The sequence below is a fragment of the Prunus avium genome, chromosome 6 (assembly GCF_965620075.1).
Source record: "Prunus avium chromosome 6, drPruAviu1.hap1.1, whole genome shotgun sequence".
NCBI classification, from domain to species: Eukaryota; Viridiplantae; Streptophyta; class Magnoliopsida; order Rosales; family Rosaceae; genus Prunus; species Prunus avium.
Window position 1 is genome coordinate 9,890,600 of NC_142289.1, and position 23,595 is coordinate 9,914,194.

The 23,595-nt window shown below is 38.7% G+C and overlaps 6 protein-coding genes across 7 annotated transcripts; 4 read left to right on the forward strand and 2 right to left on the reverse strand.

Moving 5' to 3' along the window:
- The first annotated feature begins 417 nt into the window (after nucleotides 1-417).
- LOC110745617 (receptor-like protein 44) lies at nucleotides 418-2,152 on the forward strand. The gene has a single exon (XM_021945737.2). It carries the CDS (start codon nucleotides 900-902, stop codon nucleotides 1,725-1,727), a length of 828 nt encoding a protein of 275 aa, XP_021801429.1. The 5' UTR covers nucleotides 418-899; the 3' UTR covers nucleotides 1,728-2,152.
- A 2,710-nt stretch (nucleotides 2,153-4,862) lies between these two features.
- On the forward strand, nucleotides 4,863-10,872 carry LOC110745616 (P-loop containing nucleoside triphosphate hydrolases superfamily protein). 2 transcript variants are annotated; one of them, XM_021945736.2, is made up of 15 exons: nucleotides 4,865-5,115; nucleotides 5,252-5,407; nucleotides 5,511-5,600; nucleotides 5,716-5,844; nucleotides 6,199-6,299; nucleotides 6,496-6,610; nucleotides 7,405-7,536; nucleotides 8,025-8,090; nucleotides 8,233-8,409; nucleotides 8,653-8,748; nucleotides 9,181-9,318; nucleotides 9,594-9,676; nucleotides 9,968-10,005; nucleotides 10,105-10,319; nucleotides 10,488-10,872. In XM_021945736.2, exons 1-15 carry the CDS (start codon nucleotides 4,951-4,953, stop codon nucleotides 10,572-10,574), a joined length of 1,788 nt encoding a protein of 595 aa, XP_021801428.2. In that variant the 5' UTR covers nucleotides 4,865-4,950; the 3' UTR covers nucleotides 10,575-10,872. The 2 variants fall into 2 exon arrangements, with proteins under 2 accessions (XP_088111712.1, XP_021801428.2); XM_088255586.1 differs by lacking the exon at nucleotides 10,488-10,872 and having other exon boundaries at nucleotides 4,863-5,115; nucleotides 9,968-10,022; nucleotides 10,105-10,245.
- A 1,971-nt stretch (nucleotides 10,873-12,843) lies between these two features.
- On the forward strand, nucleotides 12,844-16,787 carry LOC110745624 (squalene epoxidase 3). The gene is made up of 8 exons (XM_021945744.2): nucleotides 12,844-13,571; nucleotides 14,079-14,190; nucleotides 14,347-14,521; nucleotides 14,696-14,864; nucleotides 15,099-15,317; nucleotides 15,529-15,804; nucleotides 15,886-16,164; nucleotides 16,430-16,787. The coding sequence occupies exons 1-8, from the start codon at nucleotides 13,005-13,007 to the stop codon at nucleotides 16,532-16,534; spliced, it is 1,902 nt and encodes a 633-aa protein (XP_021801436.2). The 5' UTR covers nucleotides 12,844-13,004; the 3' UTR covers nucleotides 16,535-16,787.
- A 121-nt stretch (nucleotides 16,788-16,908) lies between these two features.
- Nucleotides 16,909-19,414, reverse strand: LOC110745625 (Tetratricopeptide repeat (TPR)-like superfamily protein). The gene has a single exon (XM_021945745.2). The coding sequence runs from the start codon at nucleotides 19,184-19,186 to the stop codon at nucleotides 16,982-16,984; it is 2,205 nt and encodes a 734-aa protein (XP_021801437.2). The 5' UTR covers nucleotides 19,187-19,414; the 3' UTR covers nucleotides 16,909-16,981.
- A 1,045-nt stretch (nucleotides 19,415-20,459) lies between these two features.
- LOC148293614 (Tetratricopeptide repeat (TPR)-like superfamily protein) lies at nucleotides 20,460-22,629 on the forward strand. Its single transcript, XM_088254180.1, has one exon. The coding sequence runs from the start codon at nucleotides 20,603-20,605 to the stop codon at nucleotides 22,520-22,522; it is 1,920 nt and encodes a 639-aa protein (XP_088110306.1). The 5' UTR covers nucleotides 20,460-20,602; the 3' UTR covers nucleotides 22,523-22,629.
- A 198-nt stretch (nucleotides 22,630-22,827) lies between these two features.
- LOC110745828 (cysteine proteinase inhibitor 5-like) lies at nucleotides 22,828-23,208 on the reverse strand. The gene has a single exon (XM_021945976.2). It carries the CDS (start codon nucleotides 23,206-23,208, stop codon nucleotides 22,828-22,830), a length of 381 nt encoding a protein of 126 aa, XP_021801668.1.
- Nucleotides 23,209-23,595: the final 387 nt, after the last annotated feature.

Consider the following 23,595-nt stretch of genomic DNA (forward strand, 5'->3'; position numbering starts at 1 on the left):
TGATTGATAACATAATATACAAGATCTACGGTCAGGAAAACCTATAACAATGAATGAGAACATTGAATTTCTGCCCCCCAACCCCCCCAAAAAAAAAAACAAGAAGAAGAGAAAAAACTATCTTTTTCCTCGTTCAAAATCTCATCAATCATCTCTCATTTTCTTTCATCGACCGTGTCAACCATCAATCGTTGCCAAATTGCCAATGCCATACACAACGTCACCACCAAAATGCCCCTGCTGCTTCCCTAGAATTCAAACTCTCGAAATGACCAAAAAACCCCTGCGTATTGTCACTGTCTTAACACCCTCATATGTGCAGGGTTCACCGCCCCCACAGCCCCAGGCCACTGGCCCACCATCCCCAGTCCTCCCTCGTGTCAAACACTTATTAATTTTCACCAATTGCCATCAGTCCAACTTAGTGCCTCCCACTCCCACTCTCTCTCCCCCCTCCCTTTCTCTCTCCTCCAACACAAACACAGAATTGAAAAAACAGTTCCTCAGCTCTCTCTCTCTATTTTTTATATCATTTTTTTGTATACATTTCTAATCTGCGCTTCCATAACAGAATATAACAGGATTCAATAACACCAACATCTCCCTCTTTTTCTTTCTTATATTTTGTTCCTAAACCGTACCCTTTATAACATAAGAAAATAAAACCCAAAAATAATCACACCCACAAGGTACCATTTGGTACCAATCTCTCTCCCCCTCTCTCTGTCTCTCTTTCCTCTCCATAGTCTCCAAAACCCAAAATCCCAAACCTTCTTCATCCAAAATCAATCAAAGGGCAAACAAAGTTTCTATTTTTTCCACAACCCAAAATCCCAAACTTCAAAATTAACGAAAGGGTACAAACTATTCTTGTAATTTTTGCTAATTTTCCACTCTAGATGGGTGCTGCTGCTAAGACTGCTTGTGCTCTGATATTCATAACCGTTCTAAACGGCGCCGTTTTCCGGCCCACCTCATCAGATCCAAGCGACGAGGCTTGCCTGACCCACCTAAGCCAATCCATACAAGACGCAACAAAGTCCCTCCAGAACTGGACCAAATCCACCTTCGCAAACCCATGTAGCGGCTTCACCTCCTACCTCCAAGGCGCCACCTGTAACAATGGTAGAATCTACAAGCTCTCCCTCACGAACCTCGCTCTGCGGGGCTCAATCTCGCCGTTTTTGGCCAACTGCACCAACCTCCAAGCACTCGACCTCTCCTCCAACTTCCTCACCGGCCCAATCCCATCGGACCTCCAGTACTTGGTCAACCTCGCCGTCCTGAACCTCTCCTCCAATCGGTTGCAGGGCCCAATCCCGCCGCAGCTCACATTGTGCGCCTACCTCAACGTCATCGATCTCCACGACAACTTACTCACCGGAACGATCCCTCAGCAATTGGGCCTTCTTGTCCGGCTTTCGGCTTTCGACGTCTCAAACAACAAGCTTTCGGGGCCGATACCGGTTTCTTTGGGAAATCGGAGTGGGAATTTGCCGAGGTTTAATGCGACGTCGTTCGATGGCAACAAGGAGCTTTATGGTTACCCTTTGGCCCCTCTGAAAAGCAAAGGGCTTTCGGTTTTGGCCATTGTTGGGATCGGATTGGGAAGTGGGTTTGCGAGTTTGGTGCTTAGTTTCACTGGTGTGTGCATATGGTTGAAAATTACAGAGCGCAAGATGGCTCTTGAAGAAGGCAAGATCAGCCACCTCATGCCTGATTATTGAGAGACAAGAGCATAATCTAATCCCCCAATTAGCTTGAGCTAAAATTTCAGGTATTGTTGGAATTATTAATGAGAGCTCGAGATTTCAGTCCAAGGCGGGCAGTATTGTGCTTTTGGAATTTTTGGCTGTCTTTTACTGATGAGGGAATTTTTGTTTCTTATTTTCTTTCTTGGGTTTAGTTTGGTTTTTCTCTTAACCATTTTGGGGTCTTTTCTTTCTTTTTAATGCTTTTGATTCTCTCTATAACTTTCTCATCAATCCAACAATGTATAAAAACCCAATTCAACAAAAACACCATGTTTCAGTTTCAGTCAATCAAATAGTGCAGCAGCAGCCTCTATTATTTTTCTTCCCTTTCAAGTCTCAATGGTGTATAATTGTAACCGATATATAATGCATTTTTCTTTTATCTGTGTTGTTTGCAACCCTCTCTCTCTCTCTCTCTCTCTCTTCCTCTGGGTGTGTGGGGCAGTAAGTAGGGCAGGTTGAGAAATTGGAATTGTGTCTTGGTCAAGAGCTGCACCGTGCAATTTTGTCTGGCAGTGAGCTAAAATATACTAAATCATCATCTGGTGAGAGAGCTTTTGTAAATAAATATAATGGATTTTCACTTGCTCTTGGAGCTTCTTGTGCTTGGCTATTGTGAGCTGGTAGGAGACCAACAGAACCACATGGTATGGAAATTGTCGACCTCTGAGCCTCTCAAGGCTTTAAATATGGTGAGGATTTGCGCTGCCTAGCCCAACATTCTGTGCAACTCTTGCTCCTTATTCTACTTGGGGTTTGAGTTTTATGTTTGCTTTCTCTGCTACTCTGCCATTACTGTACAAGTTTACAAAAGCATAAAAAAAATTTGGAAGTTTAATTAAGGATCAAACAAATAAAAGACTGGCCATGCATTGAGCTTGTAACTTAAGTAGTTAAGAGTATTTAGTCAAGCATTCGAAGGTTTCAATTCGATTCTCTCCTCTTCCCATATCGCTTGTATAAAATAATAATAATAATAATAATAAAAGACTTGGGCACGCCGAAATTTTAACAATAATTCACTGTGCCATGCCAAGCTTTTAGCAGTATTTTTCCCACCTTGTATTGTATTGATGATTAGATAACATGTAATATGTGTGGTTCCCATTATTGTGGTTTGTGGGTTGTATGATGTAGGCTGCAGCCCTGTTCGTCCCTACCCTGTCAAATTTTTTTTTTAAAAAAAATCTTTGTGTGGATATTTTTATTTGTTTTGGTAAACGTGGGTCAAGGCTCCTAGCTTGGGTTTTTAAAACTCTCTAGGATTTAACTTTGCTTTCCTTGGTTTAAACTTCTAATTAGTGACATTAAGATACTCTTAGATTTGTTTTTTATCGATGCTTTGCATGTGTCTGTGTGCAAAGCCCCTAGATTCTTTACAAACCATGAATTTTTTTTTGGGTGGGTTAGTAGTAACGTGAACCTAATCTTTAGCAATAAATATGATACAATTTGAGAGGAAAAAAACAAGAAAAAAAAAAAAAGATGAGCGAAACAAACTCCACGTCCAATTGTACCCTGCATTGTGCATAAGTTATCACTTATCAAAATTCCTACAAGAGGGTTAACGGGAAAATGATCTTTACTTGCAGACTCATAGCACTTTGATAGTGTATGTGAGAAAACCTTTTTTTTTTCTTCTAACTTTGGCAATAAACAAAAAAACCGAAACCTACAAGAAGACTATGTTTTTCGTCAAATTAATGTTATTGAAAAGAGCTGTTTCTTCAAATTATAATTCGACAAAAAGAGAAAAAAATTCATACACGTATCAAATTGTGAATGACAGAAAATGCGAAATGTTTTCCATATAAAAAACCCTGTTCCAATAACACGGGAAATAGAAAAAAAAAACATATAAAACTTGATTAGCTCAACCGAATTAGACAAAGATCCGAGACACAAATGATGGAATTTTGTCACCAAGGATCAGCAAATATGTATGTCATATTCATCAACACTAGGCCCTAGACTTGTCTGTGTCTAATCAACACTATACCTGATCCAACGGCTGTGATTTCAATTTTCAATTTTCCCTTTTATTTTCAACTCACACCGAAAGCAAAGATGGTCAAACGAGCTTTCATTCCTCTCTTTAATGGGGTCCCTCCGAGAATGGCATGCATTTCATCATGGGATTGGGGTCCATGCCCCCCCACTCCCCTTCATCTCCCTCCCAATTCATGCTGTGTAATTGAGTAATTTTCTGAACCCAACTTGATAAATTGTCCTTACTTATGAAACTGCTGAGTGGCTCAGTCCTCCGCAGTTGGTCCAGGGAGTCACAAGGGCTGTGTTTTTTCCCTTCAATAATCAATATTATTGCTGCAACTCTGAACTTCAAGCTCCGTGCTTTGGTGACAAGCAGGACTGGTGGCTTGCCTTGGACCACAATTTATATGAATTAACTGAAAAGGGATGTTAATTATGTATAGTATATGTAGATAGATACAAATTATACAAATTATGATTTGGCAGTGTAACTTCAATACTTCAATGCACTAGTGTACTAGCCATTTATTGTTTGTACGGATTTTAAGGGTGAACAACGGATTTTATAGTTTAGGGTATGTATAGTATTGATAAATAAAACATGATTTGAATGTCATAGTACGTGGGGGTCGTGTTTCAGTATAACACAATAATTTTTCCAATTTAATGTAACATCTAAGGAATACGTGGAGTTGTCGGCACATTTTGTAATGAGAAATTATTGTATGATACTGTAGTACGATTATGTGATATAACCCATTAATATGTTATAATACGAATGAATAACATAATTAAATTTCCTGCTTTTATGGTGGTAGTTATCTCCATACTCCACTAACATTATTATAGTGAGCAAATCGTATGGTATGAATAGATTTTCCTTGTAGAAACATGCTTTGACGGGTTAGTTTAATCTTTAAAATGCGGCCCTGGGTGTGAAGAGCAATTCGTTGTGGTGATATAAAAGTTAAAACCCTAATCATAAAATGGGCCAAAAACAATAGCACTTCAAAGTTTTGAAAGTTCAATTTTGGTCCACAGAAATTGGTCCAGTCGATCTATTCTCCCAAGCCCAACTCTCAATTTCTACTCAACTTTAAAAGCAGAAAACAAAACCGTTTCGGTTTTTTTGTTCGCACCAAAAATCAAAACCCTAAACCCTTTGTAGCTTTGAGCACCAAGTTCGGAAGCTACAGACTCTCCCATGGCTGAAACTACGGAGAAGCCACCCAAGGAGATTGAAAGCGAAGACGAAGAGGAGCAGACGTTCGAAAGCCTCGGATTGGACGGTCGTCTTATTCGTGCCCTAAACAAGAAGAAAATTGACAAGCCCACCCCCATTCAGCAAGTCGCCATACCTCTCATCCTTGTTAGTTTTCTTTTCCCAAATTAATCTACTTTTATCACCTGTTTGGATTCCCAGAAAATGCAGGAAATGAAAAGAAAATTTAATGTTGAAAACTGTGTTCATTGATTGTTTTCTTGCATTTTGGAATGCGTTTCAGCAAGGTAAGGATGTGGTGGCCAGGGCAAAGACTGGGTCTGGAAAGACCTTTGCTTATCTCCTGCCGTTGCTTCAGAAGCTGTTTACTTTAGAACCAAAGAAGAAACTTGCTCCGAGTGCGATTGTTCTCGTCCCTACTCGAGAACTTTCTCAGCAGGTTTGTACATTTTGTAACTGTTCCCGGTTCGAATTCTCTATGCCGTTTTAGATTTCTTGCTAAGTTTGGTTATTGAATGTGAATGGTTGTGGCACATATGCAGGTTTATACAGAGGTCTCTTCATTGATTGAATTGTGTAGAGTTCCATTGAAAGTTGTACAGTTGACAAGCAGCATGCCTGCACCTGATTGGGTTTGTTCAACTCCCTTTTCCAATTATATGAAATGTAAATGTGCACAAGCACCCACATGCAAGTGGAGATTTTATATTTTTGCTGACTCTTTCTTATCCACAATATTGCTTGCAGCGCACAGCTTTGGCGGCTCTACCTGAGGTTCTGGTTACCACTCCAGCTTGCGTAAAGAAATGTTTGTCAGATGGTGTTCTTCAGCCAACATCCATTGATGAGTCACTAGAAATTCTTGTTCTTGATGAGGTGAGAGAACATTTAGTTACAAACAGACGCACAAACATATTTGTCAGTTTTGGTCGAGTCTGATGGAATGTGTATTCATCGCCTGCATTCCTATTAATTTTGTTCACCTTAAAAGACTATTTGCTCCTCAACTAATTTTGTTATTCATACATTACATTGTTCGCGTGGTTTTTGAAATCATAGATGCTTTGAATTTAACACTAATATATGGTTGTTAGCCCTTATTACGAAACTAAAATAGATGTTAGGGAATGTACTCTTTTAGGATTTTCTCTTTTTTCCCATTGTCAAAATTTGAAGAATAATTATTGGAATTATCCCATTGACAGATCATTGAACTATATTTTCTTTCAGGCAGATCTTCTGTTGTCATATGGATATGAGGGAGATATAAAAGCATTAACACCTCACATCCCTAAACGTTGTCAATGTCTTCTTATGTCTGCCACCTCAAGGTTTGTTATTTACATAATATATGCACCATTTTTACTTTCTGCAGATTAGGAGTAATGATGTTAATGATTGATGTGTTTTGTGGAATTGTGTATCTATTTATGGCTCAAGAGTTGATTTTTTTTCCTTCATTTTTTCACTATACGGTTTCAGTTTGTAATATGCTATTGACACCTAGCATTTTATAATACTTGGCAGTGATGATGTTGAGAAACTGAAGAAGCTGATTCTACATAATTCTTACATTTTGACTTTACCGGAAGTGGGAGATATCAAAGATGAGGTCATCCCAAAAAATGTTCAGCAGTTTTGGGTAAGAATTTTGATGCCTTTAACAGGAAATCAATTATCCACAACATTCAGTTGTTTCAACATCTTTTCCAAAAGTGTTGTACAATTTATAACACAGTCCACATGAATTAGAAGGAACCCTTCAGTTAGCCATGACCGATCAGATGCTTTTCTTTAATAGCATAAATTACTGCCTTGTCTCTGAAGAATTCTATGGGAATTTAGCTTTTCCTGGTATAAAATACTATCAAATGTATTGCTAAAAACCTATATTTTTCTAAGGCATGTCTGACTTCATTTTAATGCTTATTCTTTCTTTTCTGTTCTATATTCTCTCTCCCCCACTCTCTATTTATGATTTATCTCTCTTTATGTAACAGTGATCTTTATGGGTTTTTGTGTGTTCTTTAATGCTTCATGTTATCGGGTTATACTTCTGTGTATTAACTTCTGATTGAAATGAGATTATCATATGGCTATCAACTTATGTTTTTCTTTGCAACTTGTGCCTATTATTTCTTTTTCTTTAACTTAGCTTTCCTGGTATAGATAATGTGTGTTGCTAAAACATATATATTGTTAAATCATGTCTGACTTCATTTTGATGTTTATTTTTTATCTTCTGTTCTTTATTCTCTCCTCCTCTCTTCTCTTTATTTATGATTTATATCTCTTTAAGTACCAATGATATTTATGGATTTTTGTGTGTTTTTCAGTGCTTCATTGATCTGGTTTCATATGTGCCTATTCACTTCTGGTGGAAACGAGACTAACATATGTCTATTAACTTATGTTTTTCATTTTATTGTTTCTTAGATATCATGCAGTGCACGCGACAAATTACTGTACATCCTTTCCCTCTTGAAGTTGGAGCTGGTTCAGAAAAAAGTTCTGATATTTACTAATACAATTGACATGGGATTCAGATTAAAACTATTTCTGGAAAAGGTATATAGGTTTTTTTTTCAGATGTATCTGCATAGGCAAACTTATTTTTTTTTTTTCCGCAAAGACAAACTCCTTTAGATGGAGGGAGAGTTGATTTATGCGTTTATAGTTTACATGTTACAAAGTCTCAGTGCCTTTAGCAGTTTCTTGTTCTCTTTTTCTTTCTTTTTTTGGCCTAATTAGGGAGGGGGAGGGAGGGAAAGTTGATTTTGGCTTTACAGTTACATGCCTACAAAATTTAATTGTCTTTAACATTTTCTCTCTCTCTCTCTCTCTCTCTCTCTGGGTCTAATTGTTAAGGGAGGGAAGGAAAGTTGATGTATGCCTTTATATTTAATTGCCTACAGAGTTTAAGGGCCTTTAACAGTGTATTGTTCCCTTTATTTCTTTGTCTAATTGGTGAGTGAAGGAGGGCATTGATTTATGCATAATAGTCATAACTTATTCTCTCTCTGCTTTTTTACTTTTTCATTGTCTATTTTTTGCAGTTTGGAATTAGATCTGCTGTTTTAAATTCTGAGTTGCCACAGAATTCTCGTCTCCACATTCTTGAGGTTTGTCAATATTCTAATCTATTGCTTTTGCAATCTGGTCTTATTTCTTGATTTGGTATTGATTTGAGTTAGAGTTAGTTCCCAGTCTACCATTTTGAGAATGATATTTCATGAAATCCTAACCCCCTTGGTTTGCCAACAGGAATTCAATGCTGGGCTTTTTGATTATTTGATTGCGACTGACACCAGCAAATCAAAAGAGAATGAAGACAATGGGGAGAGTAGTATTGAACCAAAAAAGTCTAGAAAGCATGCTAAGCATAAAGCCGACTCTGAATTTGGAGTGGTGCGGGGAATTGACTTCAAAAATGTGCACACGGTATGTCATTACTATACTCGTTGGTATATCATTCTTTGCATTCAATTTTGACTGGGTAGTTCTTGGATATCATGTATGTATCCGAGATGATTTGTTTGAACTCAATGCATTTAAACGACGCTTTGAGTAGGTAGAACTAAATTCACTTATTGTAATTTCTCTGTTTCCTGATATTACTTTGTGAGATACCATGTTCAGCTAGCATACCATTTAACCATGTCTGCTTTTTATTATTTTTTGCAGGTTGTAAATTTGGATATGCCTCAAAGTGCTGAAGGATATGTTCATCGAATTGGACGTACTGGAAGAGCATATAGTACTGGTGCTTCTATCTCCCTTGTGAGTTTGTTAATCAATGATCATTACAGCATTAACACGCCCATGGCCAGGCCCACGATCTCCCTTTTCAGCATAATTTCATATAGAAGACCAATAATCTGAATTTAATATCTACCCTGTTATAACTTATAACCCTATGCATCCCCTCTGAAGTATTCAAGCTCTTTGGGATGCCATAACATATAACCACAACCAGGCTGTTCCAGTGAACCCAAAATGCTTTTGCTGTTACTTTATTGGTAGTGCATTTGTGATGCAATAATATATGAACTGCAAATGTTCGTTTGTAGATTTTCTAAATTTGATTCTTTGCTTTTAAGTTTGTGTTCATCCCTGAATGTTTTGTCTTGCTGAAGACCTCTGTATGTTTATGATGATGATCTTATCTTGTGAAACATTTTAACGTTCTAATATATTTTTTTCTTCTAACAGGTTTCTCCAGATGAGATGGCAATTTTTGAAGAAATAAAATCCTTTTTGGGGGACGATGAAAAAGAGGACTCAAACTCAATTCCTCCATTTCCTTTGCTGACCAAGAATGCAGTGGAGTCTTTAAGATATAGAGCTGAGGTGATTCTTCTGACTCTTTTATCTTTCATGATTTGGTTCCCTTTGTCTTTTCATTTCAAAGGCTTCATGGATCACTTCCCTATTTTTCGCCTGAGTGGACCCATTATGGTCAAGCTAACCATGAATTTGGGTCTCCTGTTTGGTGATTTGTTTTGCTTTTTTTGATCACCTTGTTTAATTGCATCATTCTGATTCCTGATCTGCCATTGGGTGGAAGTTTATTGTACGGTTAAAGGCCCCCAAGATCACCTGATCATAAGCACTGACTTCTACAGGATGTTGCAAAGAGTGTGACAAAAATTGCTGTCAGAGAATCGCGAGCTCAAGATTTGAGAAATGAAATTCTCAATTCTGAAAAGTGAGTACATACTATTGCCGCTTTCTTTATCTGCATGAGGTCCTTTGCACCAACACTCGTGCAAAATTAGGTACATGGCTTGTAGAATATAATCAATATCGCTAAATCTTTTTTAGCACCTACTACGCTAATTGGATCACAGATACACAATAGTCAAAGTTACTTTGATTGAGCGCAGCTACTTGTGTTCTTTTAGGTTTTTTGCTTCTCAACCTATGTCTTCTCTGCACTGACCTCTCCTACAACTTGCAGCTTTTGGTTTCTAATAACAATCTGTTTTTATCCGTTTAGGTTGAAGGCTCATTTTGAAGTTAATCCAAGAGACCTGGGTATTGTTTAGTTGAATGTACTGGGTCTCCTATTATACTTGCTCACTGTACCTTTGAAGTTACAAGATTTAGACATTGCTAATTTATAATTTTGAGCAGATCTGTTGAAACATGACAAGGCTCTAAGCAAGAAGCCTCCTGCTCCTCACCTACGCGATGTGCCTGATTATCTATTGGACGCAACAACTAAAGAAGCCAGCAAGACTGTTAAGCTTGCTAGAGCTGCAATGGGAAACACCAACCCTGCTCGCCGCCATGGATTTAAGAGAAAATCCAAAAAGAATAAGGACCCCCTCAAGACTTTCACTGCTGAGGTACTTTGCATTTTTCTTGTACCTAACCTCTTCATTATTTCAAGTTATGTCAATTTCACTTAATACACATGCAACGAAGCGTTGTCCCAACCTCTTGTTGTTCCGAGTGCCAACGCGTAGAGAGACTGGAATTAGTTGCTGATGAATCTTGTAATAATCTGATAACAGGGGCATAAGAGAGCTCGTAGAGGCGGGATGAAGCAAGAAGGAAAAGATGGCAATGGCAACCATAGACAAAAAAAGAGAAAGACCTGATATACCATTTAATTTAATTACTGTATACGCATAAACAGCGGCTAGCAAGCAACTCTCACAATTTTGTATCAAGTTATAGTGATAATACCTCTTTCTTTCATACATCTATCCATCAATTTGACATGCGGTTCAACTTTCTACTCTTGGGAGAACATGTGGTTCAACTTTCTACTCTTGGGAGAACATGTGGTTCAACTTTTGTTGTGTAAATGTAATTTTGATATTTAAGGCAAAATTGTTTGGTACAAAGACGAGGGACACAGAAGTGTTCATATCAGGCTGAGCTCTGTGTGGACAAGACTCTCGTCAAATTTGGAAGTTGTACGATACTTATTTTCAGCTTTTTTAAGTTTTCTATATTTCATGCATGTAATGGCGTGTGAGATGGTTTGTTCGTCCTTAGCTAGCTGTTACATCCACACTTGAATGATGGGCCAATTAACTGTCATAATATGTTTTGAAGTTTGATTTTATTGTCATCAACTAGCTGGTGATCTAATAGTATTATTAGTATTTAGGAATATTCTCTTCAGTTTGAATCTCCTTTCAATGATGAAAAAAAGAAAAAGAAAAATGATTTCGTTGTCATAATATTTTTTTTTTAGTGAAGCTCATCATTGTCATAATGTTTGGTTTGAAATTTGGTGACTTTCTTTATGAACTTTTTAATGAATTTAATCACTTAGGTTAAACCCTAACAAAGAAAACACCTGACCTGAGATTGAAAAGTCCAAAAGCTTGAGAGCAGTTATCCCTGTAATCGAATCCCCTCGTCCAATATCGATTGTGTCAAAAAAGAAAACATCAACATGCAAGAGGCATGCTTGGACAAAAAAAAAAGGCATGGGCCATGGAGTGGTTACACATCATCTGTGTCGACAATGAGTGTGGAAAGAGGGACGAGCCTGGTCTTTGTGGTGGTTGTCACTTTGTATGCATTTACAAACCTCACCCGCAATGCAAGTTGTTGATTAGAAGAGCCACGTGTCCACGTGCATGGCAGTTGTAGATTGTGATTGTTCTTTATGATTTGTTTGTACCCCTCCAAATAAAATTGAATCTCTCATATATAATCTGTTCCACGTATAATTAAAACTAGTCCCTTCACGCGTGTGCTAATTGATTTTTAATTTTTTTAACCCTGTTTTTTAAATTTTACCAACCTCACTTCTAATAAAAGGTTTACCAAACGCTAAATTGCTTTATTTCACAACTGATTTCTCTCACATCAAATCTGATTGTGATTATTTTTACAGCACATCAATGTCAAACTAGCATGAAGTTGAAGAGGCTGACAAATGCTTGTGATTATTTTTGTACTTGGGGTGTCTCTTACCGGGACCATTTGATGGCAAACTTACCTTTCTAGATTTATGGATAGATGGCAATTTCGTGTCTTGTAATATTGTCGATGCAATGTCATTTCACATGCATACTCAATAATTGAATATAGTTATCTTTTATTTTTCATTTTATTTCAATTGAATAGACAAATTAGAAATGAATAAGACATCTATCGTGATGAAAAACACATTAAAACAACTACCATTTGATTATGTTACATTTTTATCAATTTGAGTTTGAATCATTGGACTACAAATACGTACAATGCAATCTAGAAGTGTCCTAAAAATAAAATTGGGATAAATTTCTCAATCTAAAAATCTAAAGAGATATTATAGAAAGAATTCATCAATGATCTAAAAATCTGTTTTATTACTTATCGACTTTGAGTTGCATTCGAATCGAATCGTGTACCCTTATTGTAATTGTTGAAATTGTCATCCCACTTTGTGTGGGATGTAAATTACTGAAATCCCTAATTTGTTTACCACCTGTCCTGATGGGAACAATTTGATAATAAAAGCGACCTGCTTTCTTGGTTTGAGTCTGAATGAATTGTAATCCTTTACCTTGGGATTGCCTAACTAACTTTGGTGCATGCTTTCAATGCTACTATGTGGTCCGTTCTTAATCAAGTGGGGCATTTTCTTTTACCCCACTTCAAAGGAGCAATTGTTTTTCCCGTTGAGGAAATTTCTGGACTCTTCTATTAACTTTAGCCTTTGTTCTTTTTCCTTAAAAATAAAAAAACCAATTAAACAAGTCTTTCTTTTTAATCTTTTTGGATATTAGCGATGTCGGGAGAAGAGAGAATCGAACTTAGATCTCGAGTGCATGAATAAATACTATAATTAACATCTTGAATTACAAGTCCCTTTTCCGACCCAAAACAAAGTCAAAAACTACGAGTCCCTCACAAATTTTTTATTTTTTAGCCAGAAGGTAAACAGAGAAGTCTAGGTTGCACCCCTATTTACTCTCGTGAAGGTACATGCCTATTTGGACAGTAACTATGACAATTAAGCCAAAAGACAGCACCAGAGTCAAAAATCAATAACAATACAATGAGCCTTCACTTCCCCAAAAATGCTCCTACAAAAAGCCCCATGCCCACATCCATACCATCCTCCTCCTTCATCCTCACCCACAACATTCAGATCCAAAAGCAGCAACATTGTCACCTTTCTCCTGCATAACCATAACAATAATCAACCTCACCTTTCTACAAGTTTCCATAATCACAAACCCACTACAACAACAGCAACAGAAAAATTGAGCAAAAGCTCTAGTACCAGTAACTCCTGCATTTCTTCTTCTGCGTCTTCTTCATCATCTGGGTCTTTTTCTTTGATTCGGACCAAGATGGTGGCAATGGTGGCAGTCGATCCCTACGTTCTCTGGACCTTCTTTGCCTCCCTCTTGGGTTTCGTTGTTCTCTCTGTTCTCCGTCGCCGTAATTACGGTAATGGCATGGCCAAAGACAGGAGCAAGGTACAGAAGAACAAGAACAACACGAATAAGAGCCTTGTTTCAGAACAATGTGTCAAGAGCTCCGACGAAGGAGAATTCCGGCCGGTGAACGGCTCCGGCACCGACGTCATCATTGTCGGCGCCGGTGTTGCTGGCGCTGCTCTTGCCCATACCCTTGCCAAGGTAAGGAAAAAAAAAAAAACTTTCCCCTTTTTGGGGTCAAATTTTATAGCTTTTTTATGGTTTTTGTTTTTTGAAGAAAACTTCTCCATGCGTGGCGTGTTGCCTTCAGGAAACTTGTTTTTGTTTTACAAGAAATGGTTGCTTATTATGTTTTCTTTTTGTGTTGTGCATAACTGATTGAATTAGGCATGCCAGGTTTTATTATTTTCTTAGATAGAAAGTTGATGACGCAATTGTTTAGTTAATAAAGTTGTTATTTTATTGATTAATTAAATGGAGTTTAAAAGTTCAATGTTTGTACGGGAGATTGATAAGGGGTCTAGTTAAGTATGGTTGATAACTTGCAATAAAATCACTGGCTTGCTAAAAATTGGGAGGGATGGTTCTGTTTTCCACAAAATTTTGAAAATGATTTACATGCTATTTTACCCATCAACAACCATTCAGCTCCTGTAAAGGTATTTGTGTAGAAATGTATAGTCTTACTTTATCTGCTGCTAATCCCAGGAGGGAAGACGCGTTCTTGTGATTGAAAGAGACTTGACAGAGCCAGATCGAATTGTTGGTGAACTTCTCCAGCCAGGGGGATACTTGAAATTGATTGAGTTGGGTCTTGAAGGTAATGAAAGTTATTATATAATGAGTTTTGTGCTCTAGATGTTATTTGAACTAGAAATGCCAATGATGGTGGCTTTGAGTGCTGAATATCCTGCTTCTCTTAGTATTGGTTTCGGCTGCAAAATCCAACAATAACATATATGACCATTGGTTTCAGATTGTGTGGAGGAAATTGATGCTCAACGAGTGCTTGGATATGCTCTTTTTAAGGATGGGAAGAGTACTAGGCTGACCTATCCTCTGGAACAGTTCCACTCGGATGTGGCAGGAAGAAGTTTCCACAATGGGCGATTCATACAGAGGATGAGAGAAAAAGCTTCTAAACTAACAAAGTAATGTTTCTTGCCTCCTCATTTGGATGCTTATTCTGTCTTGCTTCCTTCCATGATGTGTGGGTTTATGTTATCTTTACTTTTTCGATGAAGGTTCCGCCTTTCTAAGTGTTGTTTTATGCTAAAAGATTACTGATCCCCACACATTATCTTGTGTTCATTGTTTCTTTTCAGTGTACAACTGGAGCAAGGTACAGTAACATCCCTGCTTGAAGAAAATGGGACAATTAAGGGGGTTCAATACAAAACTAAGGATGGTCAAGAACTTAAAGCATATGCTCCTCTTACAATTGTTTGTGATGGTTGTTTCTCAAATCTGCGTCGCAATCTTTGCAAGCCTCAGGTAAAGTTGCCTTCTTTAAATCTGTAATAGCACTATTACTTGGTCTGATTAGGAGAGCGATCGAGCGATACACTTGAAGAAAGCTTCTGGTAAAACAGTTGGCTCGTTTGGTTTTTCATCTCCTAGCTTCAGAGATTTCTATTTGAACTACATCCATTGTCTTGAATTGTCTCCAAATTTTTTGCTCCATACCATTTAGATTGACAAATATGGTATCAATCTACTTTTTAACAGGTAGAAGTGCCATCCTGTTTTGTGGGATTAATCTTGGAAAATTGTGAACTCCCATTTGCAAATCATGGGCATGTAATTCTTGTAGATCCCTCTCCAATCCTGTTCTATCCAATCAGTAGTACAGAAGTCCGCTGTCTGGTTGATGTACCTGGCCAAAAATTACCTCCCATTGCCAATGGTGAAATGGCCAACTATTTGAAGACTGTGGTGGCTCCACAGGTACCTGTCATTTTTGAATTTACAGTTCTTCATTTCAGATATTGAAACATTTTGCTAGGTCCTAATTTGTTGACAGTACTTGTCTTGTTTTGAAACTTTGGTTTCGGAAAGAACATCTATTACCTGCCTTGCAGTTAATTCTTTGTTCCTTTTTGGCCTGAACCTGCTTCTTTCTTCTCGTTTGAATTAATGAAGAAATTGTCTGTTTCAGGTTCCACCTGAACTTCATGATGCATTCATTTCTGCAGTTGATAAAGGAAATATCAGAACAATGCCAAATAGAAGCATGCCAGCCAATCCACAGCCAACTCCAGGAGCCCTTTTGATGGGTGATGCTTTCAATATGCGACATCCTTTAACTGGTGGAGGAATGACTGTGGCACTGTCTGATATTGTTGTACTCAGGGATCTTCTTAAGCCACTGCGTAACCTACACGATCCAGCTTCGTTGTGCAAATACTTAGAATCCTTTTATACCTTGCGCAAGGTAAGCTGTGTTGCAATGCTTGTACTAGAGATGCTATTATCGCATTACATAATCAACTGATATTTGGTGTTGTCTTTGCAGCCAGTTGCGTCTACAATAAATACCTTGGCAGGTGCCCTATACAAGGTGTTCTCTGCCTCCCCTGATGAAGCAAGGAAAGAGATGCGCCAAGCATGTTTTGACTATCTAAGCCTCGGCGGTACCTGTTCAACTGGACCAGTGGCTTTGCTCTCTGGTCTAAATCCCCATCCATTGAGTTTAGTTCTTCATTTTTTTGGTGTGGCGGTATACGGTGTTGGCCGTTTGCTACTACCATTTCCTTCACCAAAACGCATTTGGATTGGAGCCAGATTAATTTTGGTGGGTTTCTCTTTTCACCTTAATTTTCCTTGATGGTTATAGAATGTTGAATCATGGTTAGCATCTACGCCTTTTAAAATTTTTTAATATATATATTTAAAATCCTGCCTACGATTCATGAGATGGTAGCTTCAAATAAACTCTCAAAAAGAGTTAGATACCTTGTTTTCCAACTGAGCAGAGCCTATTGCCTCCATTGTATACGGTGTACATGAATTAAATTAATTTTTCTAATTCTTAATGAAGAGCTTCTTCTTTTTGCCAGAGTGCATCGGGTATAATATTTCCCATCATCAAGGCAGAAGGAGTGAGACAGATGTTCTTTCCGGCTACTATTCCAGCTTATCATAGAGCTCCTCCTGTTGAGTGAGCTACAGAAAATGATATGAGAGAGAGCAAGGTGTGCTTCAGATTTGTTGCTTTCAAGAGTCAAGACGCAACATATACCTGCAACTTCTTTCTTGTTAATGATTGATTAAGAGGAAATTCCATTTGTATTTTTTGTATCCAATTGTATCATTATTTATTGGTTTAGGACCATTCTCTCAATGTATGAACAACAAGTGATGTGAAACTCAAAATATGTATATCTTATGTCGACTATATGTTAGATATTTCTATTACACGCGTTGCATTTTTTGTTGGCCTATTTATAAGATATTACACTGGATCAAGAGTGGATATCTATGCTGATTTTATCAAAATCTTTGACCCATAGAGAACAGACAGAAAAGAAGAAAAAGAAAAAAGAAGATTGTGATCCCTCTTTATCAACTTCCATGTCCAGCCTATGTAAAATATTCACTCCTACATGTTTTCATGACTCAATCCAACTGCATCCCCGTGTCTTTACCACCCCTGTTCTGTTCATCAATTCTCTCACATTAGCTGCTTCTTCCCATTGCCCAGCAGCTGCATAAATACTTGCCAAAAGCACATAAACAGTTGGATTATTTTGTTCAGTTTCAAGGAGAAATCCAGCAACTGTTCTTCCTAGCCTTAAATTACCATGTGCTGCACAAGAACTGATTAGTGTCCACCAAATATTTGGATGTGCTTTAATATGCTTGCTGTTTATTACCGTTTCCGCCTCATCAAGATACCCAGCACGACCTAGAAGGTCAACTATACAAGAAAAGTGATCTACTTGAGGCATAAAGCCATAATCATTAATCATGGAATTGAAAATTCGGGTACCATCAACGACTAAACCGGAGTGGCTGCAAGCGGAAAGGACTGCCGTGAAGGTGGCCTGATCTGGTTTGACTGCAGTGGAGTCTTGCATTGCCTCAAAGCAGCGCACAGCTTCATTTCCTTGCCCATGCTGTGCATATGCTGATATCAGGGAATTCCAGGAGACTGTATCCTTTTGAGGCATCGCATTGAACACTCTTACTGACCAATCTATAACCCCGCATTTAGCATACATCGTAATGAGGGTGTTACATAAGCACATCTGGGGGGAAAACCCAAATTTGAGAATGTAGCCATGAACTTGTTTTCCATCTCTCAAGGCTGATATGCTTGCACAAATGCTCAAAATACTAGTTAATGTACACACATCTGGCCTGTGTTCTGACATTAGCAGTTTCGAAAATTGCTCTAACCCTTCTTTTACCAATCCATTTAACAGAAACCCAGAAATAATAGCATTCCAGGAGATCAAATTTTTGTGATTGATATCTCTGAATACTTGGTAGGCCAGATTCATGTTACCCTGCTTAGCATATGCAGAAACCAAGGCATTTGAAACTTGAATGTTAAGGATAAGCCCATATTTCTGTGCAAGGGCTTGAACCGCTTGCACAGTCTCAGTGAACTCGGAGCTTGCTAACAAACTTCCAAAAGTAAACTCATCTGGTTTTACCGCTGCCCTCTGCATTTGTAGGTAGATCAAGATGGCCAATTTACTGCTATTTCCCTGAGAATAAGTCGAGAGCATGGTGTTCCATGATATAAGATCCTTCTCTTCTAATACCTGAAAAACCAGGTAAGCTGCATGCAAATCCCCACAACCAGAATACATGGTTATTGCTGCATTGCTCACAGAAGTAAAAGCTTCGAAACCCAACTTTATAGCTTGGGCATGTATGTGGTTGGCAACTCTTGCAGCTGAACATGAGCTCATAACACTTACAAAAGTCAGTTCAGTAGGTCTAAGACATACCTCTTGCATCAATTTGAACATCTTCAAAGCCTCTTCATCTCTTCCCACATTCACCAAACCATCTATCATCACATTGAAAGTAATCTGGTCATATACCGCATCTTCTGCTTCTTCAAAAACCTCAAATGCCTCCAAAACACTTCTGCAGTTAAAATACATAGTTAGCAGAGCATTAACAACAGAAGATCTACCCAAAAATCCAGTTTTAATCACTAACGTATGCACCTGCCTCCCAAAACCTAAACCCTCCAAAGCACAAGAACTCAAAACACTAGCAAAACTATAATTGTCATGCATAACACCCATCCTATGCATTTCTCCAAACAACCCAATAGCCACCTCCTCACAGCCATTCTCTGCACACCCAGTAATCATTGCATTCCAAATCGCCACATTACGCTTTTCAGGCATTGTATCAAACAGCTTAGATGCATAATCCACATGCCCCAGTTTAGTACATGCCGACAACAGCGTCGTCCAGGAATAAACATCTGGGTTTTCAATTTCATCGAAAACCAATTTCACAGAATTCAAATCTTCGGCTTTTGCATAGACCGAGAGCAGCGTGTTGGCGACGTGAGGGTAGGCTTTGAGGCCAGTTCGGATGGCGTGGGCGTGGAGTTGGGTCCCGAAAACGACGTCGCGGGAGTTAGCACAGGCCGTGACGGCTGCAGAGAGCGTGTAGTGGTCTGGTCTTACGGATTGCGAGGACAGGATTTGGGTGAAAAGTTGGAGGGCCTCTGAGTAACAATGGGAGCGAGTGAGCTTTGCGAGACTTTGGTTCAGTTTGAGGATCTGCTCACCGGCGACTTCAGCTATGGTCTTTGTGGTTTCTTTGTAGAAGTGAAACTTCATAGCTCATTTGATTTTCTTTTTATTTTCTGAACTTTCCAGTCATGGCGTTGGGTATAATGTTATGGTTTGTGCAGGCCTTGGTTGAAGAAGAAGCTCCGAGTCTCTGAGACTCGACTTTAAACTTTAAACCGTTGGCTCCCGCCATTGGGCGTACGCATAAACGACGGAGTTATTAGTTCTTTCCTTTTTCTGGATTTTAGCGGTGAATGGTGAAATTCCACTCCTGTCCAATCTCTAACCCTCCGAGTCACTATCTAAATTCTATTGACAAAATATTTTGGTATAGTTGTTCCTTTGTTAGTTGTATACCAAATCATTCTAATCAGGCAGCGCATATACTTCTAAAAGGGTGTTTTTGTTACTTTCAAATTAGAGTAGGGGATGTTTTACTATGACTATTCATTGTGTTATCTTTGCTCCGATCTATGTACGTGTTCTTTTTTGTAAAGGGCTTGTAACTCAAGTGCTCCAGATTCTGCGTTCGAATCTCCCCTCCTCCAATATCGCTTGTGTTAAGAAAAAAAATACCAAAGGCATGGAGAGAACTTAGCAAATTGTGTTTTATTTAAGGCTATACTTGGACTTTATATGCATTAGTGTATTACTTTTCACAATAACATTGGTAACATGTAATAACAAGCTTTATTTTATGATAATGTTCATCTTGCCACACTTTCAATGCTAAATAGATACTTGATTACAATGAGCATATAGGACCAAGAGATATGTTTTTCTTATTTGATCAATGGGTGGACAAATTCAAACTTAAGATATCTTCTAATTAGGAAATGATGTAACACTCTACTAAGAATATTTTCACACAAAAACGTATGACTTTGTGACATTAATCATTATTATAAGTTGTAAACTTTATACCTAACCAACATGCACACAACACAACTTTTTTTTTTTTTTTTTTTTTTTTCAAAGAAATGAACATGTCATTACCATAAAAAAGAAAAGTTGCATAAAAGCTCAATACAAAAATCAGAAAAATAAAAGCAAGACTCAACCAAACAAAATAAAAGCCCAATCCAAAACACAACACAATACAAAGTATGTGGGCTACTTTCCTCTTCCCTCCCTATTTCTGGAGAGGCTAGAATGAGGAGGTTGAGTGAGGAGGTTATTTGAGGAGGTGAAATCTCACCATCAACAATTAAAAACAAAGTACATGGGGGGTGCATTGGGGGGTCCACACCCCTTTTGATGGTGAGATGGGCCTCCTCAAATAGCCTCCTCACTATAAACCCTCATTATAGAAGCTCCCCCCTATTTCGTCTACACAGTTTGTAATTTTGCGTAAATGACCTAATACCAAAACGCACCGTTTAGTTTCCGTCAAGAAATGCTTCAGCAAAATAGACATGGCGGTACGAGAATGTTGAGCTGAGTTGAGTTGCAGAGGTAGACAACATGCGGAGGTTATGTCAGCAAACCATGTCTCTCTGCACCAAACACCATCTCTCACTTTCCTCCAAACCAAACAGCCCCTTCAACCTCTTTCACACAAACCACAAACCCACCAAGCAAACAAACAATCCGCATGTCTTCAGCGAAAGAAGATCCGGGTTCGGGTTGGTCTGCCTCGAAACCGACCCAGAAGCATCCCCGGACGACCCGAACCACTGCGAGTTCGCCGTCGACGTGGAGAAGATTTACAGAATATTAAGGAAATTCCACTCGAGGGTCCCTAAACTCGAGCTGGCTCTGGAACAATCCGGCGTCGTTTTGAGGTCGGGCTTGGCCGAGCGAGTGCTTAACCGGTGCGGGGATGCTGGGAATTTAGGGTACAGGTTCTTCGTGTGGGCTTCGCAGCAGCCTAATTACAGACCCAGTTACGAAGTGTACAAAGCCATGATCAAAAGCTTGAGCAAAATGCGTCAATTCGCTGCCGTTTGGGCCCTGCTTGAAGAAATGAGGAAAGAGAACCCACATCTGATTACCCAAGAAGTTTTTGTCGTTTTGATGCGACGGTTTGCGTCCGCGAGAATGGTGAAGAAAGCAGTTGACGTGCTCGACGAAATGCCTAAGTACGGGTGTGAACCGGATGAGTATGTGTTTGGTTGTTTGTTGGATGCTCTGTGTAAAAATGGTAGTGTTAAAGAAGCAGCTTCGCTGTTTGAGGATATGCGTGTGAGGTTTACGCCGAGTGTTAAGCATTTTACGTCTTTGTTGTATGGTTGGTGTAGAGAAGGGAAGCTTATGGAGGCGAAATTCGTGTTGGTGCAGATGAAGGAAGCTGGGTTAGAGCCTGACATTGTGGTTTTTAACAATTTGTTAAGTGGGTATGCTCAAGCTGGGAAGATGGTTGATGCGTATGAGCTTTTAAAGGAGATGAGAAGGAAGGGTTGTGAGCCCAATGCTGCTTCATTTACGACTGTGATTCAGGCACTTTGCGGTCGAGAAAAGATGGAGGAGGCAATGAGGGTGTTTGTTGAGATGCAGAGGAGTGGTTGTGAGGCTGATGTTGTGACTTACACTACTTTGATTAGTGGGTTTTGTAAGTGGGGGAAGATTGAGAGGAGTTATGAGATTTTGGATGGTATGATACAGAAAGGTTTTATGCCGAATCAGATGACTTACATGCACATTATGCTGGCTCATGAGAAGAAGGAAGAGCTGGAGGAATGTGTGGAATTAATGGAGGAGATGAGAAAGATTGGTTGCATTCCTGATCTTTGTATTTACAACACCTTGATTCGATTGGCGTGCAAATTGGGGGAGGTGAAGGAAGGTGTTCGACTTTGGAATGAAATGGAAGTTGCCGGGTTTTCTCCAGGGCTTGATACCTTTGTCATTATGATTCATGGGTTTCTTGGGCAAGGTTTTTTGATTGATGCTTGTGATTATTTTAAAGAAATGGTTGGGAGAGGTCTTCTATCTGGCCCACAATATGGTAGCTTGAAGGAGTTGATGAATGCTTTGTTGAGAGATGAGAAGCTAGAAGTGGCTAAAGATGTTTGGAGTTGCATTGTGACTAAAGGATGTGAGCTCAATGTCTCTGCATGGACAATTTGGATTCATGCACTGTTTTCAAAGGGGCATGTGAAGGAGGCTTGTTCATACTGCTTGGACATGATGGAGGCAGATGTGATGCCACAGCCGGATACCTTTGCAAAGCTCATGCGCGGTTTAAGGAAACTTTATAACAGACAGATTGCAGCTGAGATCACCGAGAAGGTGAGGAAGATGGCTGCAGATAGGCAGATCACTTTCAAGATGTATAAACGAAGAGGTGAGAGGGACTTGAAGGAAAAAGACAAGGAGAAAAAAGATGGGAGGAAACGGAGGGCTCGCAGAAGGCGCTGGCCTAGTAAAGCTAAAGCTTTATAGTTTGAATGAGAAAACACAGAGATGGATCTGGTTGCACTTCCCGCAATAGGGGCAACATTTGACCTGTTTTATCCTAAGCATTATCGCAGCCTCTCTTCATCTCTTTCTTCCTTCTGTCTAGATCTCGCAGTCACGAAATTATTGTCAATGACTCTCTCTTTCCTCTCCTCCCTCAAAAAACAAAATAAAATCCCAACAAAAAAGAAGAACAAAAATTCAAACTTATACAATTAAAAAGATTTAGAATACTTTATTAATTTGTATTGTTTTGTTGTAAACGAAGATGTCACAATTACAGCAACATATCATTGAACATTATCCAAATAAAATTTGAGAGGTCTTTTGCGGAAGTATATCAAATCCAAAGGATTAGGACCAGCATACTTATCACGTACTGCAACATCATAATTTGCACTGGGCAATGACCCATCTTTGACCTTAATGACAAGAACAATATAGAGGCCTGTTACCTCGTAGCGTGTCTTGCCCTTGACCACGCTTTCAAACACCAAATTCTTCTTCTCATGCTTGTTATACGAAGTGACAGCGAACTCTGCGGTGTTTATCCAATATGGTTCGCTGGTGTTCTGTACGGGATCCCAAGTCTCAAGAACTTCATCTGGGGCAGCAGCAGTCACAAGAGGAACGACCAGAACAAGGACTGCAATAACCCATTGAAGACGCATTGTACGTGACTGAGTTATTGATTTTGTTGAATTTTTTAGTTTGAGGGTAGAGATTGATGTTGCTAGGTAAGGTATATATAGCGGTTGGTTTTTTTTATCTTTTATTTTTTATTTTTTATATCATCAAGAATTCTGAAGGAATAAAATAATAATGTAGGATAAGGAGTGTCCAAAAAAAGGGAAATCTTTTGGAACGTGAGATTTCAAACCTAGAAATGTAATTCATTTTTATGGTTCAATTCTTGGGTATTATACTAAAAATGCATCCAAATCCTTGTTTGGAAAGAAGGCCATATGCATATTTTAAGCGGTTGGTTTTTTTTATCTTTTATTTTTATTTTTATTTTTTTATGGGTTGCTATTTTTTGTTGGTGGATAGATGCTTTA